Below are 25,783 nucleotides of genomic sequence, written 5' to 3'. Positions count from 1 at the left end.
ATTATAAACGAAATATATTGATAAATAGAATAAAACAAATGTAGTGCATTCCAGGACAGATCCAGACAGAGAAGGGTTTTAGTTCACTGTTTATTACACAAGTGCTATAGCCCATACACAGGCACATTATAACTAAACACCATGTTTATTGTTAACAACTTTGCATTGCACGGTAAGTTTACATTATTAACATTACAGACATTTTAACAAAAACCTATTCACAGCATAAATACACACTTTTCCTGCTATCACTATTTATAACATTCACATTGAATTCTAAATAATGTATTATACACCATATTTAATGAAATAAGTTAAAACCGATTTTGCACCTGCCTAGTCACAAGGGGAACCTGCCTAGTCACAAGGGGAACCTGTCTAGTCGCAAGGAAAATCTGTCTAGTCACAAGGGGAACCTGCATAGTCACAAGGGGAACCTGCCTAGTCACATAGGGGAACCTGTCTAGTCATAAGGGGAACCTGTGTAGACACAAGGGGAACCTGTCTAGTCACAAGGGGAACCTGTCTAGTCACAAGGGGAACCTGTCTAGTCACAAGGGGAACCTGTGTATTCACAAGGGGACCCTGTCTAGTCACTAGGGGAACCTGCCTAGTCACAAGGGGAACCTGTCTAGTCATAAGGGGAACCTGTGAAGTCACAAGGGGAACCTGTGTAGTCACAAGGGGACACTGTCTAGTCACTAGGGGAACCTGCCTAGTCACAAGGGGAACCTGCCTAGTCACAAGCAGAACCTGTCTAGTCACAAGGGGAACCTGCCTAGTCACAAGCAGAACCTGTCTAGTCACAAGGGGAACCTGCCTAGTCACAAGGGGAACCTGTCTAGTCACAAGAGGAACCTGCCTAGTCACAAGGGGAACCTGCCTAGTCACTAGGGGAATCTGTGTTGTCACAAGGGGAACATGCCTAGTCACTAGGGAAACCTGCCTAGTTACAAGGGAAACATGCCTAGACACAAGGGGAGGTAACAAGCCTAAATGGTTACAATAGTTGTGCTAGATGTGTAACATGTCATTTAATACTAATATAAAGTTTTCCTCCCTGTCCTTAGCTAACACCATGTCGTAGTATGGTCTGAATCTGGCTAAAGAGTATGAATAGACTGGAAATAATTTCGAAAAATAATATCAATCAATTTTAAGCTGTGTACTTTTCAGTCCTTTCTTAGATATGTTTAAGCAATTTGACACAATTCCATACCTAGAATATAATTATGAACTGTAGGTATGCAATGAAAAAGACAATACATGTCCTATCAAATGTGCCAAGCATGTGTGCTTTTGAGACTCCCAAGTGCTAAATGAATGATATTTTTCCGTATTCAGCAGCCATTTTAATATTCGTTAAATTTGATGATCAGTCATGTATTATTGCTGGTGTGTAAATCAATTAAATGGTCGACTGAACACATGGCTTCAATAAATCAATACCAACATTTGGCAAAAATGTGGAATGTTTGTTTATCTGAACAGGCAAAATGTTCTTTTAAATACAAAAATTCAAATTAATACTTATCTTAACTAAGATCGATGCCACATATAACCAATATAACTTTGAATAGTTGACAGCTTTTTATGCCCGACAATGCATAACATCACTTATTGATTATCATGTGACTTTTATCATTTGCATCTCTGTTGTATATAATTACTGTATGTGCATGCCAATGTGCGTGCCATCAGTAGCCTGAACAGGTGCTGTATTAATAATGGCACCAATGGGATGCTTTTCATCGGAACAAATTTGTTTTCGAGTTCAGAGTTAGGATAAGCCTTGTTCATGTCGCAAAATCAGAAAATATACCTACAAAAAAACCCAGGCACATTTATTAGGGCATGTACTTTTAATATGACATTTATGGTACTCCACAAAGTCTTACAACAATTTGTACATAATGAGATCCTACTGTGGAAGTCATGTTGGTATTGACAAAGTAGGAAAACAAGACTTTTCGAGAACAAATAAGGCTCAATACAAAATAGTAAGGAACAGGAGAGCTTAGAAAAGAACCAAGGCTACTAACTCAAAGCAACTTCTGACCTACAAGGCTAACTTAACGCAACCTGAGCAAAACTTGTTGTAAACTAAGCTCGTATCGTTAATGTCACCTTAGCCTCAAGCGCTCCCTTCGTGCATTTTTAATACATTTTGGGAAATACCACGTAAATAAAACATTTAATTATGTTCAATATATTTGCTTGAAAAAACTGAAATAAATGACTTTATCTTAATACTGTTGAACTTCTTTTACAGGCAAGCAAATGTCATTATAATTATGGAATGTAATGTTTAATCATTTAAATGGCGATATTTTTGTTATAAATCTCAATAGGTGGCCAAATAGCAATAATTTTATATGATAGTCAGGAATAAAAACAGACATGTTTTGTACATAAGATAGAGTGGGATTCCTAATCTATAATGTGAAATCACAACATATATATTTGAACACAGTCATTGCTGATATAAAGGAATGTATATTATATACAATTGTTTTGTAAACAGAAGAAATCTATAAAAGCATAAAACAAAGGATTAAAATATTGCACTAAACAATACAGTATTATGCACCAACACTGTTACATGTCAACAAATAAGTAAATAACCATTAAAAGATCAGAAACAAGTTATTGAGAAATAAAACATTGGTCATATCATCAAAGATTGGTCATATCACAAGAGCGCCATGGAGGCAACATCAACTTAAGTCTGTTACATTTCAGTCAATCAATCAAGAGAAAAAAAATCAAAATTATTAAAGCCATAGATATGGGCCTTGCTTTTCATCTGCAAACATCTGTACCACGTTCCATTGAATATCTAGAGGTTTTTGAGTTATGGCCTAAGTGAGTTGTTTTGCACTGCGACATAACACCAAGGATATATTGGTAAAAAGCTATACATAGCTTATGTTTCAAATATTATATATGAAATCTGACAATAAACAAATATTGACTTGACTTGAAGGCTATAACAATAACTCAGCTTTTTGTCTTTGATATATAGATGAACTAAAAAATGAATTATAATATCATTCTATGAACCAAACTTGATTGAACAAATGATTCATTTAATAATTGACAAATACTTTTATTAGACATAAACCCATACCCTGTACATAGCTTTCTCAAACATTATTACGTGCAGTGCAACAATTAAGTAGATTAACCTGTTTCTGGATACTGTATACTTAGCCCAATTTTGCACCAAAGACAACCCACTTCCAGCAAATTTGAACAAAAGTTTTGTTTTAATCCAGGCTTAACATTATGCAGTGTAAAATATGGCAACACCTGGAAATAAGGGTGAAAATAGCTGTTGAACTATTGAAAATCACTTAGATTGCATAGCATTTAAAGTACATCTCGTAAATACAAACAGAAACTATCATGTAACAACAATGGAATATTGAACATTGACCTCGTTTTAAAAGTAAGCCATACATGGTTCTCAGTAACATACAAGCAACAAGATTAATGAACAGTTGTATGGAAAATTACAAGTAATTAGTAAAATGTGTTGGTACCCAGGTCAGGTATTCATTAAAGCCTCCTTCATCCTTTTCTTTATTGTCCTCTCCTGTCTGTTATCATCATCAGATCTCAGATGAATTATTATTGAACCAGTGACAATTAAAAATTCATTTTGGAGGCATTCTTGAAGGGTCTGGTCAAATTGTCAATGTATTTCAAAGATGCACTAGGGTGGTTAATCACCAGTCTGATCAGTTAAAAATTGCATGAATAACCCTGCAATGACTTCCAATCCTTAAAAAATAATTACTTTTTGTTTTCTTTATCTTAGTTTTTATTTCTTTTGTGAAAAATAATTATAGAAAATTCTTGTTTCAACATGAAAATGTTGTCACGCTATCACTTTGTATCTAGTTAAAAGAACTCTTAATGATTTGTTTGTATGATGTCTGAAAGACTTAATTATTCAACAATTTGGCTGGTTTGATTATGCTGGACTTCTGAGTTCATGCATAGAAAATGTATCTAGCCCAAGAATCAGCACCAACATTGGTACATTTGAAATATTTTGACAATTTTTCAATGTTTCAGTTAGAAAAGTAGTTCAATTCAACTGGAAAAAGTACTACATCAGTGATGATGCGTAAGCATTTCATAATTTGGAATGTAAGTAATTATATATATATATATATATATATTTATACATTGACAATGTAATATATTCCTTCAAAACAGCTTTCAGTAAATTATCATATAAAATGTATGTTGGACCTGTGAACTATTTTACCATATAAACTAATAACAATAGATTAACAACAAACAGATGAAGACACACAGCTCAGCGTCACTGATAAATATTGCACAGAACTGCTAACAAATCTCAGAACTATATCAAACATGTAGATAAACCTCCATGTCTTCTTAATGGTATGTGTATATAAATGTTTTCACAAATGAAACATGTATGAATGCTTACTTAAACAGAACTGTGATTATTGTGCAACACAATTTACATACCAGTATGTCTGTCATATTATCAGTGGAAGCAATCAGCCTTCATTTTAACTCACAACTATGGCAGTACAAAGCAGTACCAAATGTCATGGTTTGTCGAACATCCAGATAATCTAGATAATTGCACAAAAGTATACAATTAAACCAATAGGGCAACACATTCTGTTGTGGCTACTTATAAACAGGATAAGTATTGCAATATTTGAGACAATTTCAATTACATGTACATGTGCAGGAGATTCTGACTTGCTTTTCAGATCCAATGAATTTATATTCACTATTCCAATCAATACAAGCATCTATAATACTAGAACTCCATTCCATCTAGAGAGTTCAGACCCTCTAAATAATGACCTCCAACCTATCGAAATATTTTAACTTGGTGTTCCTATAGCGTAGCTTCTATTTTTAAATACTATAATAATATTTTAACCAAAATGAAGACTTTTCAGTCTCATCTAATCATACAGTTAATTACACATGAGACAACTGTTAAATTGGTTGGGAAGAATATTGGTATTTTGGCTCAAATAATGCATGTATTGCATAAACAAACTTTAATAAGATTTTCATTTCAACTGAAGACCCTAGATCAATACCTAAGTTAACATATATACATCTGAAAGTTAGATTATATCCTTATTAGTTTGATTCCAAGTATAGACCCTAACATTAGACTTCAACTGTATAACCTAGCTGGATTTCAAAATGTAGATCAGCTAAGGATTTTAACTGTAGATCCTAGCTTGATTTCAACTGTATATCCTAGCTGGTTTTCAACTGTATAACCTAGCTTGATTTCAAATGTAGCTCAGCTAAGAATTTTAACTGTAGATCAGCTAGCTGGATTTCGACTGTAGATCCTCCAGTTAGACTTAATATGAAGATCTTAAAAAATTTCAAAGGTAGATCCTTAAATTAAATTTAAACCATAGATCCTTATGTTGGATTTCAACTGTAGATCTTAATTGGATTTCATCTGTAGACTCTTAAGCTAGTTTTTAACTGTAGATCTTGAAGTTTATTTCTCAAAGGTCCTAAAGTTAGATTTCAACCATAGATCCTGAAGAAGGCATGAGTTAATCTTTCATCTTGTTGATGTTGTCTCTTAACATCTTGATCTGGTCTGAAATCAAGCATTTACTATATTTTTATAAAGTTTTTCCCTTGTAAATTATAAGTATCTCCCATGGCAAAGAGTGTAAGATAGGTTCATCCCAACCTGAGTGTAGGGTATTTTGCGGAAACGAGGTTTACTGAGTTTCAGCAGCACACCCTGTGCGAGGGTTGGGATGAATCTATCTTACATGAGCGGCTATGGTAGATGCTTTTTCTCCCACCTCAGCTAATCAAGATAAAATTAAAATTGTATTTTTCGTTGGACACTTTAGTGCGTAGTGAAAATAAATGCGCATGGATATGTGATAATTCGTGGTTTTCATGGATATGCGTGCAGTGTTTCAGATTATGTTTATAGTCAAATCATTTTTTAAATAGTTCTGAGGTGAGTGCAGCATTATTTCTTGAATGGAAATGTGAAATTTGATGATGCCATTTGAAGCGAGAGATAAATATTGCCACAAGTCAAGGTTTCCAAGATGCTACAGACGTCTGTCTTCAGCAAGGGAGGTAATTGTGTGATGACAATAAAAAAAAGGAGTTCCATTAGGGTACTTGTTTTATCTTTGCTCTTGAGCAAGATAAGAATTTCTAGCATAGTCAAATTTTTGAATCTACTTATCTGAGGTGGGAAAAACATACATGTAGTACACTGTGGTTGGACTATTCAACAAACTGAGACTGTCATGTGTCAGTCATATAATTATAACATCATCAGCAAAAATGGGTCCTGAGTCTCCTGACCATAACAATGATTAAATGTGCCATGCAGAAAACTCATTTTTGCCGACGTCACAATATACTTATAGGGAGTATGTAATTAAAATGATTCTGAGCACAATTCACTGGCCCTGGCCTTATCATACTTCTGAGTAATGGCATAGATTAAATATGGATGCCTTAAAATAATTTGAATCTGAAACCTAAAAGAACTAAACAAATGCATGACAGAATAGTTTTTAATTAAAATATCCTAAATTATGGTGCTTCATAACTGCTTTTTTATTTTTTACAATACATTTTATAATCAACTTTCAAAAACTCTGAATTCATTATCAATAATGGAAACTTTCACCCCAGCTATAAATGTGCTTTGGAAATATTTTTTTCAAGGGTAGGATAAAAGAGGACTGCTGCATTGTAATGATCTCCCTACTTACCTGGTTTAAGATTGGCTATGGTAGACTGCTTGCGTAAAAACTCCAAACAGAGATCTCTCGGCAGGCCGAACGCCCGCATATTGTTGGTGAAAGTACTGAAAGTAGCAGAGGTACAGTCATGATCCAAGATAGGAAGAAATACAGAGGTACAGTCATGATCCAAGATAGGAAGAAATACAGAGGTACAGTCATGATCCAAGATAGGAAGAGATACAGAGGTACAGTTATGATCCAAGATAGGAAGAAATACAGAGGTACAGTCATGATCCAAGATAGGAAGAAATACAGAGGTACAGTTATGATCCAAGATATGAAGAAATAAAACACTGTTACAATGATTTAATAGATTATAAACCGTAGTCATAATTTATTGAAAATAACAATTGAAAATACATTTTAAAATTGAAAATATACATGAAACAAGAGCTGTCACAGTATGTGACGAATGCCCCCGATTGTGACATTGACCTATGAACAAGGTCAGTACATGAAAAGTTGATCTTGCCTTTACATGTCAAATACATATGGCAAGTTATTTTAAATTGCCTCTAAACATAAAAAATATCACCCATAGTTGACAACCAACACTGTTATGTCCTTATATATGCAGCATTCCATTGTGAATAAACACCCAAGTGTGACCTTGACCTTTGAGATAGGGACACGGGTCTGTCATGCGACACGTCGTCTTGGTATGTGGAACACATGTGGCAAGTTATTTTAAAATCTGTCCATAAAAGGGAAAGTTACAGCCCGGACACGACAACCTATACTCAATGTCCTTATATGCAGCACTCCATTGTGAATAAACACTAAGTGTGACCTTGACCTTTGAGGTAGGGCACGGGTCGTTCACGCGACACGTTGTCTTGGTATGTGGAGCACATGTGGCAAGTTATTTTAAAAACTGTCCATACATTGGAAAGTTACAGCCCGGACACGACAACCTATACTCTATGTCCTATATGCAGCACTCCATTGTGAATAAAGACTAAGTGTGACCTTGACCTTTGAGGTAGGGACACGGGTCTTGCACGCGACACGTCGTCTTGGTATGTGGAACACATGTGGCAAGTTATTTTAAAATCTGTCCATACATGGGAAAGTAACAGCCCGGACACGACAACCTATACTCTATGTCCTATATGCAGCACTCCATTGTGAATAAAGACTAAGTGTGACCTTGACCTTTGAGGTAGGGGCACAGGTCTTGCACACGACACGTTGTCTTGGTATGTGGAACACATGTGGCAAGTTATTTTAAAATCTGTCCATACAAGGGAAAGTTACAGCCTGGACACGAGTTATTGAGCCGGACACACGGACGGACGGAAGGACGGACGGACGGACGGACGGATGGTACGATTTTAATACGCCGACCTTCGGGGGCATAAAAATAAATGATACAGTAAAACTGAAATAACTCGGAAAAAATTATTTTAAAAAAGCAATTTTACATTAGTCATATTTAAGTTTGCAAAATCAAGCATGGATGATAATGGATAATCTTACCTGTCTCGCAGACTTATTTGTCATATTGTAAAGCAACATGACAATAAGGAATTATTTTCAGAGATTCCGTTCTTCGACTGGTATGGAAGGGTTTCATTCATATGTTAATTACTCATTTACATTTCTCACAAATATATTATCATTATAACCTTCTCACCATTATCTTCTTATATGCCCTTATCATTTAATATCGGTCATGTGTAAATGGTTATAATCAGTTTTTACACCTTATTATTTCCCTTTCATCTGTCAATGCATATTTGTACAACTTGTGAAAAATTATAATAATATATATGAAAATAGAAGGAATTAAGGTCGGTACTTAGCCTTGACCTTGACCAATAAATTCGCAGTTCTGTTTGAGGAATCACAGTTTAACTGTATGAACACTATGTAAACATATACCCCAGTTGTCCAAATGTGATGTTTTCCTGGAAAGCTGCATCATCTGACTGCTCCTCATGATCATCCTCACTGAAACAATACATCACACAATGTATAACAAAACAGCATCCAATGTATAACATAAAAATACCCAATGTAAAACAAAACACTGCCCAATGAAAAACAATACACTGCCCAGGCTAAAACAATACACTGCCCACGGTAAAACAATACACTGCCCACAGTAAAACAATACACTGACCAGGCTAAAACAATACACTGCCCTGGGTAAAACAATACACTGACCAGGCCAAAACAATACACTGCCCTGGATAAAACAATACACTGCCCAATGTAAAACAATATACTGCCCAATTTAAAACAATACACTGCCCAATGTAAAACAATACACTACCCAATGTAAAACAATACACTGCCCAATGTAAAACAATATACTGCCCAATGTAAAACAATACACTACCCAATGTAAAACAATACACTGCCCAATGTAAAACAATATACTGCCCAATGTAAAACAATACACTGCCCAATGTAAAACAATACACTACCCAATGTAAAACAATACACTGCCCAATGTAAAACAATATACTGCCCAATTTAAAACAATACACTACCCAATGTAAAACAATACACTACCCAATGTAAAACAATACACTGCCCAATGTAAAACAATACACTACCCAATGTAAAACAATACACTTCCCAATGAAAAAGAACACAGCGTTCAATGTCAAACATAACACTACCCAGTGTAAACAATTCACTACCCAGGCTTAAACATTACACTGCCTTATGTAACACAGTACAGCATCCAATGTAAAACAATTCTCTGCTAAATGTGAATCGATACACTGCCAAATGTGAAACAATACATTCAAAATGTTGAACAATACATCACCAAACATAACTAAATCAGTACACCATCCAAATTGTGAAAACAATATGCCATTAAATGTGAAACAAGATGCCAATGCGGCAATGCAACATTAAAGCTGTTTTTTTATTTGAAGATGCAATTTGCATACCAAAAAAATTGAACTAGTGACTTAGTTTTTAACCATGAAGACCCATATTTATACTTATCAGAGAGTTGTTCATTCAAATAACCAAATCAAATTTCATGAAAATCAACAGAAACTATTCCAATTTTTTACCCAAGATGAATCATATTTACAATAGCTTGTGATACAATGCAGGAATATTTTCTAAACAACAAGGGGGAAATATATCCTAAGATTTGACATATTGACCTAGTTTTTGACCTGAGGTGTCCCATATTGACAAATATTTAAGACAACATGTAGACAAGTATTTTGACAGTTTCATAATTATTGGATAAAAACTAAGATTTGACATAGCGACCTAGTTTTTGACCTGAGGTAACCCATATTTACAAACATTCAAGACAACATGTTGACAAGAATTCTGATAAAGTTTCATAACAATTGGATAAAAAGTACTGACTTTTTGTCATGTAATATAAACTTCCTATGATTTGACCTAGTTACCTAGGTTTTCATCTGAGGTTACCCATATTCACAAATGTTCAAGATATCATATAGACATAGTTTGATGACAATTGGATAAAAACTATTTACTTTATGACATGGAATAAAAACTTACTAAGATTTTAACTAGTGACCTAGTTTCCGACCTAAGGTGACCCATATTCACAAATGTTCAAGATAACATGTTGACGAGTATTCTGACAAAGTTTCATAATACTTGAATAAAAACAATTGCTTTTATGATATGTAATAAAAACTTGCATGCAAAATTGTTAACATCCACCTGCTCACACCCATCCGCCCGCACGGTTATTGGCCATTCTATTTTATGTAAAACTTAAATACCGCAATAATGGAAACAATATAATTACCAAAACAAGGAACACAGCAATGCAATGAAAGCAGTTTTTCAGTGAGATTCAGTTTCAACTGTTTTTTTTTCTATTTATAGTAGCAGTGACTTGGTCATAGGGGCCCCAAAGGCAATCCCATGAAAGATATCCATAAACTCTTACTACATACCAATATGTCAACCCTAACCAAAGTAATTCAGTACCAAACAGTTATCTATTTTTATTAAAAGTGACCTTGACCGTTACCATAGGAGCCCTAAACGCAGTCCCATAAAAGGTGTCCATAGACCCTTCCTAAATACCAAGTTTGGTCACAATATGCCAACCCTAACTAAAACTAGAGATTGCTTTTTTGAAAAAAGCGCTTGTCTCCTCTATTCTGTGTTCATAGCTGAAAAAAAAAAAAATGATGGACATAAAATTTGTAATTATGGACTGGACACCAACCAACAGTGAAGTTTGGTTTATTCATCCATATTAAATAGTGAAGAGAAAAAAATGTGTTGTTGATTGATCTTGGAACATGTAAACAAAGTTTATATTGTATGAAGTTCCTGGGCGCAAGCATTATTCATTTATTGATTGGAAACCATTTTTCAGCTCAAGGTCATTGTGACATTGACCTTTGACCTACTGATCTCAAAATCAATAGGAGTCGTCTTCTAGTCTGACCAACTAGCATACCAAGTATTAAGATCCTGGGTACAAGCGTTCTGTAGTTATTGAGCAGAAACCATTTTTAACTTAAGATCACCGCCAAAATATCGTTTTTGACCTGAAGGTAACCTTGACCTTTGACCTTTTGATCTCAAAATCAATAGGGGTCATCTTCTTGTCATGAACAACTAGCATACCAAGTATGAAGTTCCTGGACCCAAAGGATCTTTAGTTATGGAGCGGAGAATGTTTCTTCACCTCAAGGTCAAGGTGACCTTGACCTTTGAACTAGTAATCTCAAAATCAATAAGGGTCACCAACTGGTCATGACCAATTAGCATACCAAGTATGAAGTACCTGGGTGCAAGCGTTCTGTAGTTATTGAGTGGAAACCATTTCTTCACCTCAAGGTCATGGTAGCCTTGACCTTTGACCTACTGATCTCAAAATCGATAGGAGCCATCTTCTAGTCATGACCAACTAGCGTACCAAGTATTAAATTCCTAGGTACAAGCGTTCTTTAGTTATTGAGCAAAAACCATTTTTAAGATTAAGGTCACCGCCAACATATCGTTTTTTACCTGAAGGTAACCTTGACCTTTGACCTACTGATCTCAAAATCAATAGAGGTCATCTTCTAGTCATGAACGACTAGCATATTAAGTATGAAGTTCCTGGGTACAAGCGTTCTTTAGTTATTGAGCAGAAACCATTTTTAAGCTTAAGGTCACTGCCAACATATCATTTTTTACCTGAACGTAACCATGACCTTTTGATCTCAAAATCAATAGGGGTCATCTTCTAGTCATGAACAACTAGCATACCAAGTATGAAGTTCCTGGACCCAAAGGATCTTCAGTTATTGAGCAGAGAACGTTTTTTCACCTCAAGGTCAAGGTGACCTTAACCTTTGACCTACTGATCTCAAAATCAATAGGAGTCATCTACTAGTCATGACCAACTAGCATACAAAGTATGAAGTTCCTGGGTGCAAGTGTTCTTTAGTTATTGAGTGGAAACCGTTTCTTCACCTCAAGGTCATGGTAACCTTGACCTTTGACCTACTGATCTCAAAATCAATAGGAGTCATCTTCTAGTCATGACCAACTAGCGCACCAAGTATTAAGTTCCTAGGTACAAGCGTTCTTTAGTTATTGAGCAGAAACCATTTATAAGATTAAGGTCACCGCCAACATATCGTTTTTTTACCTGAAGGTAACCTTGACCTTTGACCTAGTGATCTAAAAATCAATAGGGGTCATGTTCTAGTCGTGACCAACTAGCATACCAAGAATGAAGTTTCTGGGTCTAAGCGTTCTATAGTTATTGAGCGGAAACGAAGTGTGACGTAGTGACGGACTGACTTACAAAATAAGATGAATATGTGAAACAAAACATCCCAAAATGGGAAACACTACATCTATCCATGTAAACAATAAACCACAAATGTAGAACAATATACTAACAAATTATACAATTTATACACCAATATGAAACAATAAATATCCCAAGCAGTCCAACAATACATAGCAAAATGCAAACAATGTAATTACCAGTGTGAAACAGTATACAGCACTTTTAGAAACAATACACAAATTGATGTGAAGCAACATGTCATGACATGTGAAACAATATATCACACATAATGTGAAACAATACACCACACATTACATGAAATATTATACCACATATTATGTGATACAATATACCATGTATTATGCGAAATAATTTACCACATACTATGTGAAATAATATACCTCACATTATCTGAAAAAATACACCATACATTGTGTGAATTATACCACATATTATGTGAAACAAAATACACACATTATGTTAAACAATATACCACAAACAATGTGAAACGATAAAACATTAAATGTGAAACAAACCCTATCTAATGTGTAATTAAACCCACAAAATAGGCAACACTGGCCTTAAAATGATTAAACAATAACACGAAGGATTAGCTGTTTTTTCTTATCCTCTAAGAGTTCAATGTATAATGTCAATCAGTTTAACAACATCTTCCCAGAATAAGCCATAAAAAAAGACTTAAAAAGAGAATCTAAATCTGTAAAAGGATATCTCCTAAACAAATTATCCATAAAACACATGTAAATCAATTACGCTGACGTAATGTTTTGCGCATCTCTGACAATCTCCTATGTTATAAATTGTATTAGCGCCATATTTCTACCACGTAAGAGCATTTTGATTTGAAAATGGAGCAATCACAAAAGCAAAATCACTAGTTATGTTGTTGCTTTTACACACAAAAAATCTGAAAGGAAGGTTTCACAATACTATAACGTTCCTTCAATATCAAGTATCAATCTTACATATCTTACATATATAAAGGAAACTTGAGGTGTCCCATGAGGGTTTATCAAAAAGTGAAATAGACTCAGAACAGTCATATTGACTTTTGAAGCAAAAAACACTGGACAAAAAGGGCAGAAAGAAAAGAGGTGCATATTGTGTAGTTTGTTTTATATCATTTGTTTAGACTGCACATGTGGAGCAGACAACAGGCCCACCAGGAGAACCTCCTAATGGCCTCCTTCAATGGACACTGGTTTGGTACACTGTTTCCTCCAAGGATCCCCTATATGGGCCTGATTCTACCAGTGTAAGGTTTTGTTGCAATCATTAGGCAAAACATATCCAGTAAAAACATTTGGCATGAGAAGGATCAATGACATAAAAGTTAAGAATAGTTTGGAGCATGTGCGTTGCCACAAATCACAAAAGAATCTTGAAATTCCATTGTTGTTCTCTCTCCAAGTTTGTATTGACTGATATGATGATTTTATATAATTGCCTGTAGACATGCCAAGAACGCTGCTGCCGGCTTCAGACACGCATCTCACAAAATGATTATTCTAAAAGAGGACAGTCTGTTTGTTTAATGGCCGGCTGTATTAGGCAGAACAACCAAACCAAACTGGAGAGAAATCATAAATCAGTGTAAACAAACTATTTGGCAATTGTGAAGACAGGAGCTAGGAAAATTCTCTGTATTTACTCAGAGATTTCAGACAAATCCAACTGTCTAGTCTATGGTTAAGGTCCAAAGATGGCAGACAAGATATTTCACATACAGATATAAGAGGTGAATCATGCAAAGTCTTATATTTGACAAAGGTCACAGGGAAATGCTATTGCCCTTCCAATGTGTTATAATCCTCATTTAGGGAAATGTAACAGCAACCAATATTGTCCTACAGAAAATCTAAATGACTGAATTTAGGAGAGAATATTAATCTGGCCGAAATTTCTATAAAAAATATTAAGCCCAACAAGTGGCTTTTTTCATTGATAAACATTTATTACTTAATCTTGCTTTTACTGAATAAAACTAGTTTATCTTCATTATCATCAAGACTATTTCCCTTTTAAGTCCAAAAACTCTTAAGAATATAAATATGGAATATTAGCCAAACAAATAAATGAGCTTATAAACCAGGCCTTTTTCTATAGTACCCACGGGTCAGACTATCAGACCCATTACCCTAGCAAAATATGTGATATTTTCCCCAATGTGGAGTAAAAAGTCCCAATCAAAAGTAAAACAAAAACATTTTAACCTGTAATTGTTCATTCAACATCATTACAAATTGTGTGATGTAAAGTTTTGGTGATTATTAAATTCAGAAATCGTTGTTTTTCATTATATCCAGAGATCAGTGTGCAATATTAGCTGTCATGATTTATTGCAATAGATATTTTTACTCCTACAGTAGATTGATCTTTCAGCAATATCAGGTCTTTTGAAGGGGAAAAACTTCTACTTTAATAATTTCCTCATTTGAAGGAGACAGAAAGGCTTGTCCTTTCCAACTGTAAAATATTCAAATTTGTTATGTAAATCAATTAATTTTTCTCAAATGGCATTGGCGATGCAAATTTTCCCATAATGTCTAGGGTCTTTTTCAAAAATGGGCAGAAAAGCTCTGTTAGCTTAATCCTGTTATTAGGGGTTTAAGCTGTTTTGAAGTATTGGGGCCAATAGTTATATTAATGTTGGAAAATTCAGTGCACAAAAGGCAATGTACAATTAACAGCAAGGCAAGCACTGATCCCAATAAAACAACAAGCAAAAGCATAGCAAGCACTGATCCCAGTTAAACAACAAGCAAAAGCATAGCAAGCACTGATCCCAATTAAACAACAAGCAAAAGCATAGCAAGCACTGATCCCAATTAAACAACAAGCAAAAGCATAGCAAGCACTGATCCCAATAAAACAACAAGCAAAAGCATAGCAAGCACTGATCCCAATTAAACAACAAGCAAAAGCATAGCAAGCACTGATCCCAATAAAACAACAAGCAAAAGCATAGCAAGCACTGATCCCAATTAAAAAACAAACAGCAGCAAGGCAAGCACTGATCCCAATAAAACAACAAGCAAAAGCATAGCAAGCACTGATCCCAATTAAAAAACAAACAGCAGCAAGGCAAACACTGATCCCAATTAAAAAACAAACAGCAGCAAGGCAAGCACTGATCCCAATTAAAAAAACAAACAGCAGCAAGGCAAGCACTGATCCCAATTAAAAAACAAACAGCAGCAAGGCAAGCACTGATCCCAAATAAAAAACAAACAGCAGCAAAGGCAAGCACTGGTCCCAATTAAAAAACAAACAGCAGCAAGGCAAGCACTGATCCCAATAAAACAACAAGCATAGCAAGCACTGATCCCAATTAAAAACAAACAGCAGCAAGGCAAGCACTGATCCCAATTAAAAAAAAACAGCAGCAAGGCAAGCACTGATCCCAATTAAAAAAACAAACAGTAGCAAGGCAAGCACTGATCCCAATTAAAAAACAAACAGCAGCAAGGCAAGCACTGATCCCAATTAATAAGCAAACAGTAGCAAGGCAAGCACTGATCCCAATTAAAAAACAAACAGCAGCAAGGCAAGCACTGATCCCAATAAAACAACAGCAAGGTAGCATTGATCCCAATAAAACAACAATCAGAATAAAATAACAGCAAGGCAAGCACTGATCCCAATCAAACAACAAACAACATCAAGGCAAGCACTCATATCCCAATAAAACACCAAACACCAGCCAGGCAAACACTGATCTCAATAAAACAACAAACAGCACCCAGACAAGCACTGATCCCAATAAAACAACAAACAGTAGCCAGACAAGCACTGATCCCTATAAAACAACAAACAGCAGCCAGACAAGCACTGATCCCAATAAAACAACAAACAGCACCCAGACAAGCACTGATCCCAATAAAACAACAAACAGCAGCCAGACAAGCACTGATCCCATTAAAACAAGCATTGATCCCAATAAAACAACAAACAGCAGCAAGGCAAGCACTGATCCCAATAAAATAAAAACAAGGCAAGCTCTGATCCCAATAAAACAACAAACAGCAGCCAGACAAGCACTGATCCCAATAAAACAACAAACAGCAGCCAGACAAGCACTGATCCCAATAAAACAACAAACAGCAGCCAGACAAGCACTGGTCCCTTTAAAACAACAAACAACAGCAAGGCAAGCACTGCTCCTAATAAAACAACAATCAGGAGCCAGGCAAGCACTGATCCCAATAAAACAACAAACAGGAGCCAGGCAAACACTGATCCCAATAAAACAACCAACAGGAGCCAGGCAAGCACTGATTCCAATAAAACAACAACAAGCAGCCAGGCAAGCACTGATTCCAATAAAATAACAAACAGCAGCAAGGCAAGCACTGAGCCCAATTAAACAACAAACATGATCATGGCATGCACTGGTCCCAATAAAACAACAAACAGGAGCATGGCATGCACTGAGCCCAATTAAACAACAAACAGGAGCATGGCATGCACTGGTCCCAATAAAACAACAAACAGGAGCATGGCAAGCACTGAGCCCAATAAAACAACAAACATGATCATGGCATGCACTGGTCCCAATAAAACAACAAACAGGAGCATGGCATGCACTGAGCCCAATAAAACAACAAACAGGAGCATGGCAAGCACTGAGCCCAATAAAACAACAAACATGATCATGGCATGCACTGGTCCCAATAAAACAACAAACAGGAGCATGGCATGCACTGGTCCCAATAAAACAACAAACAGGAGCATGGCATGCACTGAGCCCAATAAAATTACAAACAGCAGCATGGCAAGCCCAGCAGTGAAACATTTCCTTTTGCCTCTTCCAAAAATCTGTTTTTACATGTACTAACTTTCATGTATTCATTGTGAACAAGTGAACCATGATTCATGAGGTCATTTTGAAAAGATCTATGAAGTTTAATGTGGTAATTATCAACATATGTACCAAGTTTCATGTGGTCATTGTGAACATATGTACCAAGTTTAATGTGGTCATTGTGAACATGTGTACCAAGTTTCATGTGGTCAGCGTGAACATGTGTACAAAGTTTCATGTGGTAATTGTCAACATATGTACCAAGTTTCATGTGGTCAGTTTGAACATGTGAACCAAGTATCATGTGGTCAGTGTGAACATGTGTACCAAGTTTCATGTGGTCAGTGTGAACATGTGTACCAAGTTTCATGTTTGATTGTGAACATATACATGTACCAAGTTTCATTGTGAATTCTTTAACTATTTTTGAGTAATGGATAATAAATACAAGATCACATGAAGGCTCCAAATAACAGTAACTTGTTGAAAAAACCTAAATAAGAATAATAATATTCCAAAGAGCTCATTAACATCGCATGAATATAGATTTAAGTAAGTTGATATATAATTATCCAAGATAACCCTATTTAGATGATTCATTTCAAAATGTGTTTCATGAACAGATGGCTGTTCAAAGCAATCAAAATCAAACAGCAAGAAGATTTATATGATATGAGCCAGAGTTCTTTCCCACTTCTTTCCCAGAGAAAAACAACTTAAAATCAATGGAACTTGAGACACTCAATGATCTTTTTGTGGGGAATAAATCCTCAAACATTCCATATTCTTTTTGTGGAAACCAACCCCTCAATTTTCCCGATATGAAAGCAAGGCTTTTTTGTGAAACTGCAACTGGCTTGTTAAAACAACAATGATTGGAATACAACATGCAATAGTGTAATTTGATCAGTTAATTCATAGTAAATTTGTATTTTGTGTTTCAAACATAAATACTGTAGAGATTGTTTTCATTTTATTAACCAGTGTGCACAATCCTCTGAAACACATAGCTCGCTTTTGTCTTCTCATTACAATATCTCTTTATTCTGGGCTGACGCTAGACTTTCAAAGGTAGGAAAAGATTCCAAGAACTATGGAGTTGTTCATCAAGTCTTGTATTTATAATAATGCATAGAAAAATACTTCTCCCCCAGCTCCCAATAGAGCCAATCATGTTTGACAGTCAATGGAGTCCTTTTTTTCAATCTCCCTCAGGCTTAACCTATGGTCATTGTTAACACATGGTTACCACAATTGCAACTTAATTTTTATTCGGCCTTTATATATAATGTTATAAATGTAAGGGTTAAACATATTAATTACTTGGCGGAACTTGTTTATACTCGAGTATTAAACAAAGTTCCATTCTATTTTTTATTTTCATCATAATTATATCATCATTTATTATAGAGAAAACAGTTTCATACCTCGTGCAGACTGGTTTATGTGCTCGCTCGTTCTGGACTGCATCAAAGAATGCAGCATTCCAGAATCGCAGTGACTGCCAGATGGGTTGTTCTCGTAGATAAAGGTACAGGAAGTTCTTAACACGCCGCTTTCCCCGCATAACTGTGGAGTAAACAATAAAAATTGTGGAGTACACAATGAAAATTGTGGAGTACACAATGATAATTGTGGAGTACACAATGATAACTGTGGAGTAAACAATAAAAATTGTGGAGTACACAATGAAAATTGTGGAGTACACAATGATAACTGTGGAGTAAACAATGAAAATTGAGGATTACACAATGATAACTGTGGTGTAAACAATGAAAATTGTGGAGTAAACAATGATTTTGATTACAGAAGTGGCCAACATTAGCTTGTTTTACATTCATTTGGCTAACACCCAGCTGCAGCCCAATTCAACCACAGGCTTGTCAAATAAGCTGGGGGGTTTTACAAACAAACTCATGCTTGAGAGTTATAATCTGATAATAATACAGATATTAGGCTTGTTCAAAGAAATCTGAATGTTGACGGCTCTGCCCAACTTAAGAGGCTATTTTAAGGTAGATTATCTTTAAAACCAGTAAATTTTTCATCAATATTGTTATTTCAATGTAAATGATTGCAACCAAAATAAAGCCATGTAAACTACAGGGACAGGTCCAGAAACCTGAAATGTAACCAAGATAATACATGACTGTATGTTAACAGGCACAAAGATCAACCAAGAGAGACAAAACGACAAACAGTAAACAACAATCAGATTATCATCATTGGTAAATTGGTTAACCACCTTGACATATGCAGGACCAGGACAAGAGAGTCAATCATATCTGTTTATTATATGATGTCTTTACAGTGCAGAGACTACCTTACATCATGAATAAAATATTTATTATTTCAAAAAGATTGTATTAAGTCTTGTTTCAAAATAGCTTCACTAAATCTGTGTTAAAGGCTTTGCCACTCTCAACATTTTAAAAAGGAATAAAAAAAAAATTGTTGAAAAATAGTGTAGTCTGCCTTAAAATATAGATCAAATACAATTTTTTCAAAACAAAGTGTTCAGTCTACCGTAAAATATAAATAAAAAATACTGTTTCCAAAGGAAGAGTAGTCTACCTTAATATAATCTTTACAGTCACAAACTTAAGACTGATTACATCGAATCTAATGGAAATCCAATATTGTGAATTGTAGATGTTAATGGTATATATTCTCCTATATAAGGAAACAGCGCACGTCGTAATAGCAATAAAATTATGGTAACTAAAGTAACGACCATTCAGCTGTACCAAGAGAATGTTGTTCATAAATGATTGAACAGGTTCAATGGTAAAACCCACTCCTAAACTATGCTGGTCATTATTTTTCATGAAGACTGAAAAACATTATATCAGATCTATGATACTGAAACACCAAATAGTTTATATCAATTTATTTTCACTTCAATGACAGCTTATATTATCAGGATTCCAACATTTGATAATTGACAATCCTTAAAAATAGCTGAGGGTACTTCCAACTGCTTTGGATGCATATTTCGAAGCAATAAACAATCTTTACAACTGTTTAATAATCTGAAATTAAAATCTCTCCTTAGAAATTCCAGGATAAATCTAAAACTTAAGAACACCAGTTATAATAACCAGACATGAATCATTATTAAGGTACTGGCCATGTAATACAACTAGATAACATCAACATATATCACTGTTCGCTGTAACAAATCATGAAAAACATAGGACGTATTAGGCCTGTACCAGATGTTGCCTTTTTTAGTAATGGAAGGTATTTCACAGCTTTAAATAGATCTTAATGGAATTTCATCATCATAGTATTTGGAAACATTATTTCTGGAGTTGAAACCCATCCTGATGTCCTTTTGGGAGGCTTAAAGTGGTGTCCTGGAAGGGCTTTGACCCACCACCTCTAGAGTGAGAGGCAGACATTAATAAATACTGCTAAATCAAATCAAATCAAACTCTTTTCAGATGATAGTATTTTCATGGGGAAAGTAGGCATTAGGGATTTTGGAGAAAATGAAGACCAAATCTTTTAATGAGCAGTGGATAGAGGAAGTGTTAATATAATAGTGGCTATCATTGTTGTGTGGTTATCACCAAGAGGTTACAGTACCCTTGCTTCTCATCTGGGCATCAAGGGTTCTGCCTAGGTGCAAGTGAGTTTAGTGGTCAACAATCGCCCTGGCTATTTTACACACTTGCTTCGCATGAAGCATGGTAACCTAGGTTTCAATTCCTGGCCTGTGTTCTCATGAGTTTGGTTTGTGGTCACCATGCACCATGGTTAGCACACTCGCTTGTCTTATAGCAGTATTTCCTAGGTTTCAATTCCTGGCCTGTGTTCTCATGAGTTTGGTTTGTGGTCACCATGCACCATGGTTAGCACACTCGCTTGTCTTATAGCAGTATTTCCTAGGTTTCACTTCCTGGCCTGTGTTCTATCGAGTTTGGTTTGTGGTCACAGAGCTGTAGAAGTGGGTTTCTTCCAGGTTCTTTGGTTACTCTGACAGCATAAGACCACAATTTTTGCACAACATCATACCAACAACAATGATTAGGTAAGTGTTCATTTATCAAACTTTCTTCACAACAATCGTAAAGGATTAAGGTTACACAAAATACAATGTTCTACCTTCATGGTAGAATGTGAAACACATGTTCATGAGCGACTTGGCCGGGACAAAGTCTTCCGCCTCGTTACACTCAAACAGCACCACCGCAAAATACTGGACCAGCCGGAAAAATATAGACTCATCCACCTTCCGCGATACCACTCGCTGTAAAAGATTACAAATTAGGATAATTGTTCAGTTCAGTTTTGTGTATACCAGTACATGGAGAAATGTTTTCTAATTATAAGCATTATAGCAAAATTCTGGTCCAATGGAAAAAGAGAAAAAATCCACCAGGACCTGTCGCAACATCACTATAAGAGATAATCACATTAATCACAATTGTAAATGATACACATCATGCATGTACATATTTATATATAGATACCATTGGGCCAATTGCTCAGCACTTTGTTAAAGTTAACAATGTTGGTAATGGCAGACTGCTGTTAATTTGAAAAGGTAAAATATTTTATGAAGTTTTATTGTACCAGTTGCCTCAAAAATTTTAAGTAGTGTATCCATCAAACTTCCAAAGCAGTATAAAGATTTGAAAGTTAACGGCAATGATGTTAACAACGTTGTCAACTTTAACAAATTTCTAAACAGTCAGCCCATTGTGTTTTTACTCCAACTTCTTTCTTAAGGCCTTGAGGAGCCATTTTATTAGCTCATTTCAAACACACAATTGTAGCGAAAATGTCCATATTGTTTTAGTACATTTGAAAAAGAGCTTGTTGTTGGAAATAGGTTTTTTTGATAGCCTGCTAACAATTTTAAATCTTGTATAACAATGATATGATAGTCTTATAAATGATAAGACGGTCTTATAAAATCATGTTTAATTCAGAGTTATAACATGCTTTTATAATTCAAGGATTTTTCAAGGGTAAAGCAACAATTATGAACTGTATTCTTCAGTCTTCAAATCCAAATAACTTATTTTAATTTTTCAGCTTGTTAAAAGTGTCATCTTATATTACTTTAACTGTTTTTTTGTTCAGAATTACTTGCTTAATAAAGATAAAAAAAAGTCAGCAAAGGGGTCTAAATGAGAACTTAAATGATTGATAAATAATTACTAACTTTCAATTATCATGCAGACAACTTCCTTATTTAGCAAAGCAATAATGGTCAATAATAGACTGTGCCTTAGTTTATGAGGGTTTTAACCAACTATATGATATATGATTCCCGCTAATTGAGTCTGGGTTGAGACTGATGTATGGACAAATATTGCCTTCATATCGCACAATTCCATAATGCCCTGTCCCTGGGGGAAATGTCAGCAGTAAACACTATAAACACCATAAGCGGACATTCATTACCGAACAGACAATGGGGAGGCAGGGGGCAGAATTATGACCAAGAACGCAGGATCGATAACTGTCTTTTTAATGTCATAGGAATATCAAAGTCAATAATGATATTCTTTTGTATGAAGAAAACTTTGAAGTTGTTTACAGGAACTTGTGGAGTAGTTAAAACAAGGTATATGCAGTTATATAACAATTGCTGACATGAAGTTGGTGCATAGAAACCTTATTCAGGAGTTCTTAGTCTACTATTAGGACTATACTGATAATAAGGGTTTTTAAAATTAACTTTTCCTCTGAACAATTTAAGCACTGTTTCCCCAATTCTAATGTTACCTCATAAAGTTCCATTCCCTTTAACAAGCTATTACAAGTAACTATCCCCCCCCCACAAGAAAGGGTATAGAATCAGTGATTATTTTAGTGTAATTTACTGCCTTCTAAAGGCTGTTTCCCCCGGCAAAAAAGTGTTCATTTATCTCAAAAATCATAATATTTTCCCAATTAATAAAATAATTATGCAGATTCTGTGAATGAATAAAATAACTTACAATCAATTCCTTAAAACTAAACAAAATCTTGATTAAGACTATACTAAGCTTTTTTAAAGCAGAATGTATGCATAAAAAAGTAAAAATATGTACAGTATATTTGCTACTATATATTTGCTTTTTAAGCATGAAATTGTATTTTTCACAAAGTAAAAAAAAAATCCTGAAGGCCTGAAAATAAGCCATACCAAAACATTTTTTCCTGATAATTGTTTTTCCTTGACCTCAAGTTATTTAAAGTGACACTCTTATTCAAAATCAATACACTAATACACATGTATAACAAACATAAATTTTGATTGATATAGCTTCAACTACTTACTAAATAATGCATTTATCATAAATTATGAAAATATTTATTACTAATAACAAGATTGTAACTGTCTATTTAATAGCTGAAAACGCAATAGTATTAAATGATTGGTGAGTGCTATAAGATTTACTGTGATCTACTATCGTCTCATAAAGTAGAAATACTGTGTTTTTTGCAACTTTCTTTCAAATTAAAATCAGTATTCTTCATAGGATCCATTGTTTTTTACATTTATTGATCTTTTTTACAGTATATTTTAACAATTGAATTAATTGTGGTTTATCTTATTTGGGAGTAAGAGTGCATCTTTAACATAAATCACTGGTTTGACTGTCATCAATAATAGGCCTCCAGCCGACAAATGACAAACCCCGTTTGAATAACCCAAATTCTTTCTTAAAAAGTCAAAAAAAGTCTTGGAAGCAGGCTCACACAGTTCAACAGTTAGCTTTATTAACTATGATGTGCCATTATCTAGAAACGTAATTCAGAATATTTATGTCACAATGGAGAAAATGTTAGAATAGAGGTAAAATCATTGGTCACTGGTGAATAGGCTAAATGTGTAAAAAAAAAATCCAAGAAAACAAATATCTCATGAATCAAGTTATTGCCAAGCTTAATGTATTTTTAACAAGCATGACAAAGCAGCCCACGCTAACACCCAGGCTAAAACTTTTCTCTTTGAAACACACCTTATAAAACCATCGCAGACCATTAAACATCTATAATTTCCGATTCAGATCCAAGTGATAAAGATATTTACTTAATAGATTTATTGACAAGTCTGCGTGCTCACCTGAGAATTGACGTAGCGTGCAAACCACTGTCTTCCTGGAACTTGCTGAAATTCACAATAACAAGACATTTAACTGTGTGCAAGTATCTAAAATGCAATTCTGATTTTATCATGATAGAATAGTTATAATCAGACAACAGTAATAATTGCTGATCTAACAAATTTCCCTATGAAAGGACTGATAATAATTTGATCATCAAACCTTTAAAAAAACAGTGTGTTTTTAAACACAGTTATGCCTTCAATTTATATTTATACCTCAATAGATTGAATAACTAAAAAGTTCAAGTAGAGTAAAATATGCCAATAAAAACGACATTATTGTACAAATTGTACCCAGATTACAAAGTGTAACTACCCCAAAAGGTGTACCCAGGATACAATGGGTAACTAAGCCAAAAGGTGTACCCAGAATACAAAGGGTAACTACACCAAAAGTGTACCAAAAATACAAAGGGTAATTACGCCAAAAGTGTACCAAAAATACAAAGGGTAATTACGCCAAAAGTGTACCCAGAATAAAAGGGTAACTACAATAAACGTGTACTAAGAATTCAGAGGGTAACTATGCAAAAGGATGTACCCAGAACACAAAGGGTAATTACTCCACAAAATGTGTACCAAAAATACAAAGGTTAACTATGCCAAAAGGTGTACCAAGAATTCAAAGGGCAACTATGCCAAAAGGTGTACCAAGTATACAAAGGGCAACTATGCCAAAAGGTGTACCAAGAATACAAAGTGTAACTATGCCAAAAGGTGTACCAAGAATACAAAGGGCAACTATGCCAAAAGGTGTACCAATAATACAAAGGTTAACTATGCCAAAAGGTGTACCAAGAATTCAAAGGGCAACTATGCCAAAAGGTGTACCAAGAATACAAAGGTTAACTATGCCAAAAGGTGTACCAAGAATACAAAGGGTAACTATGCCAAAAGGTGTACCAAGAATACAAAGGGTAATTACACCACAAAATGTGTACCAAAAATACAAAGGTTAATTATGCCAAATGGTGTACCAAGAATTCAAAGGGCAACTATGCCAAAAGGTGTACCAAGAATACAAAGGGCAACTATGCCAAAAGGTGTACCAAGAATTCAAAGGGCAACTATGCCAAAAGGTGTACCAAGAATACAAAGGTTAACTATGCCAAAAGGTGTACCAAGAATACAAAGGGTAACTATGCCAAAAGGTGTACCAAGAATACAAAGGGTAATTACACCACAAAATGTGTACCAAAAATACAAAGGTTAATTATGCCAAATGGTGTACCAAGAATTCAAAGGGCAACTATGCCAAAAGGTGTACCAAG

At 35.0% G+C, this 25,783-nt stretch overlaps 1 protein-coding gene across 4 annotated transcripts in view; it reads right to left on the bottom strand.

Moving 5' to 3' along the window:
• Positions 1 to 1,150: 1,150 nt before the first annotated feature.
• Positions 1,151 to 25,783, bottom strand: part of LOC128243214 (uncharacterized) — a 71,465-nt gene continuing 46,832 nt past the window's right edge. For all 4 annotated transcript variants that reach the window (XM_052960820.1, XM_052960819.1, XM_052960823.1 and 1 more), the window contains exons 4-9: positions 24,471 to 24,515; positions 21,512 to 21,656; positions 18,829 to 18,970; positions 8,703 to 8,771; positions 6,786 to 6,880; positions 1,151 to 5,632 (exon numbers count right to left, since the gene is read on the bottom strand). In XM_052960820.1, coding sequence (XP_052816780.1) covers positions 5,586 to 5,632; positions 6,786 to 6,880; positions 8,703 to 8,771; positions 18,829 to 18,970; positions 21,512 to 21,656; positions 24,471 to 24,515 — 543 coding nt within the window. In that variant the 3' untranslated portion in view covers positions 1,151 to 5,585. The remainder of the gene's footprint in view (positions 5,633 to 6,785; positions 6,881 to 8,702; positions 8,772 to 18,828; positions 18,971 to 21,511; positions 21,657 to 24,470; positions 24,516 to 25,783) is intronic.

The sequence above is a fragment of the Mya arenaria genome, chromosome 8 (genome assembly GCF_026914265.1).
Source record: "Mya arenaria isolate MELC-2E11 chromosome 8, ASM2691426v1".
Taxonomy (NCBI): Eukaryota; Metazoa; Mollusca; class Bivalvia; order Myida; family Myidae; genus Mya; species Mya arenaria.
The sequence above is the reverse complement of the archived record's forward strand: the minus strand, read 5'-3'. Positions and strand labels throughout refer to the sequence as shown.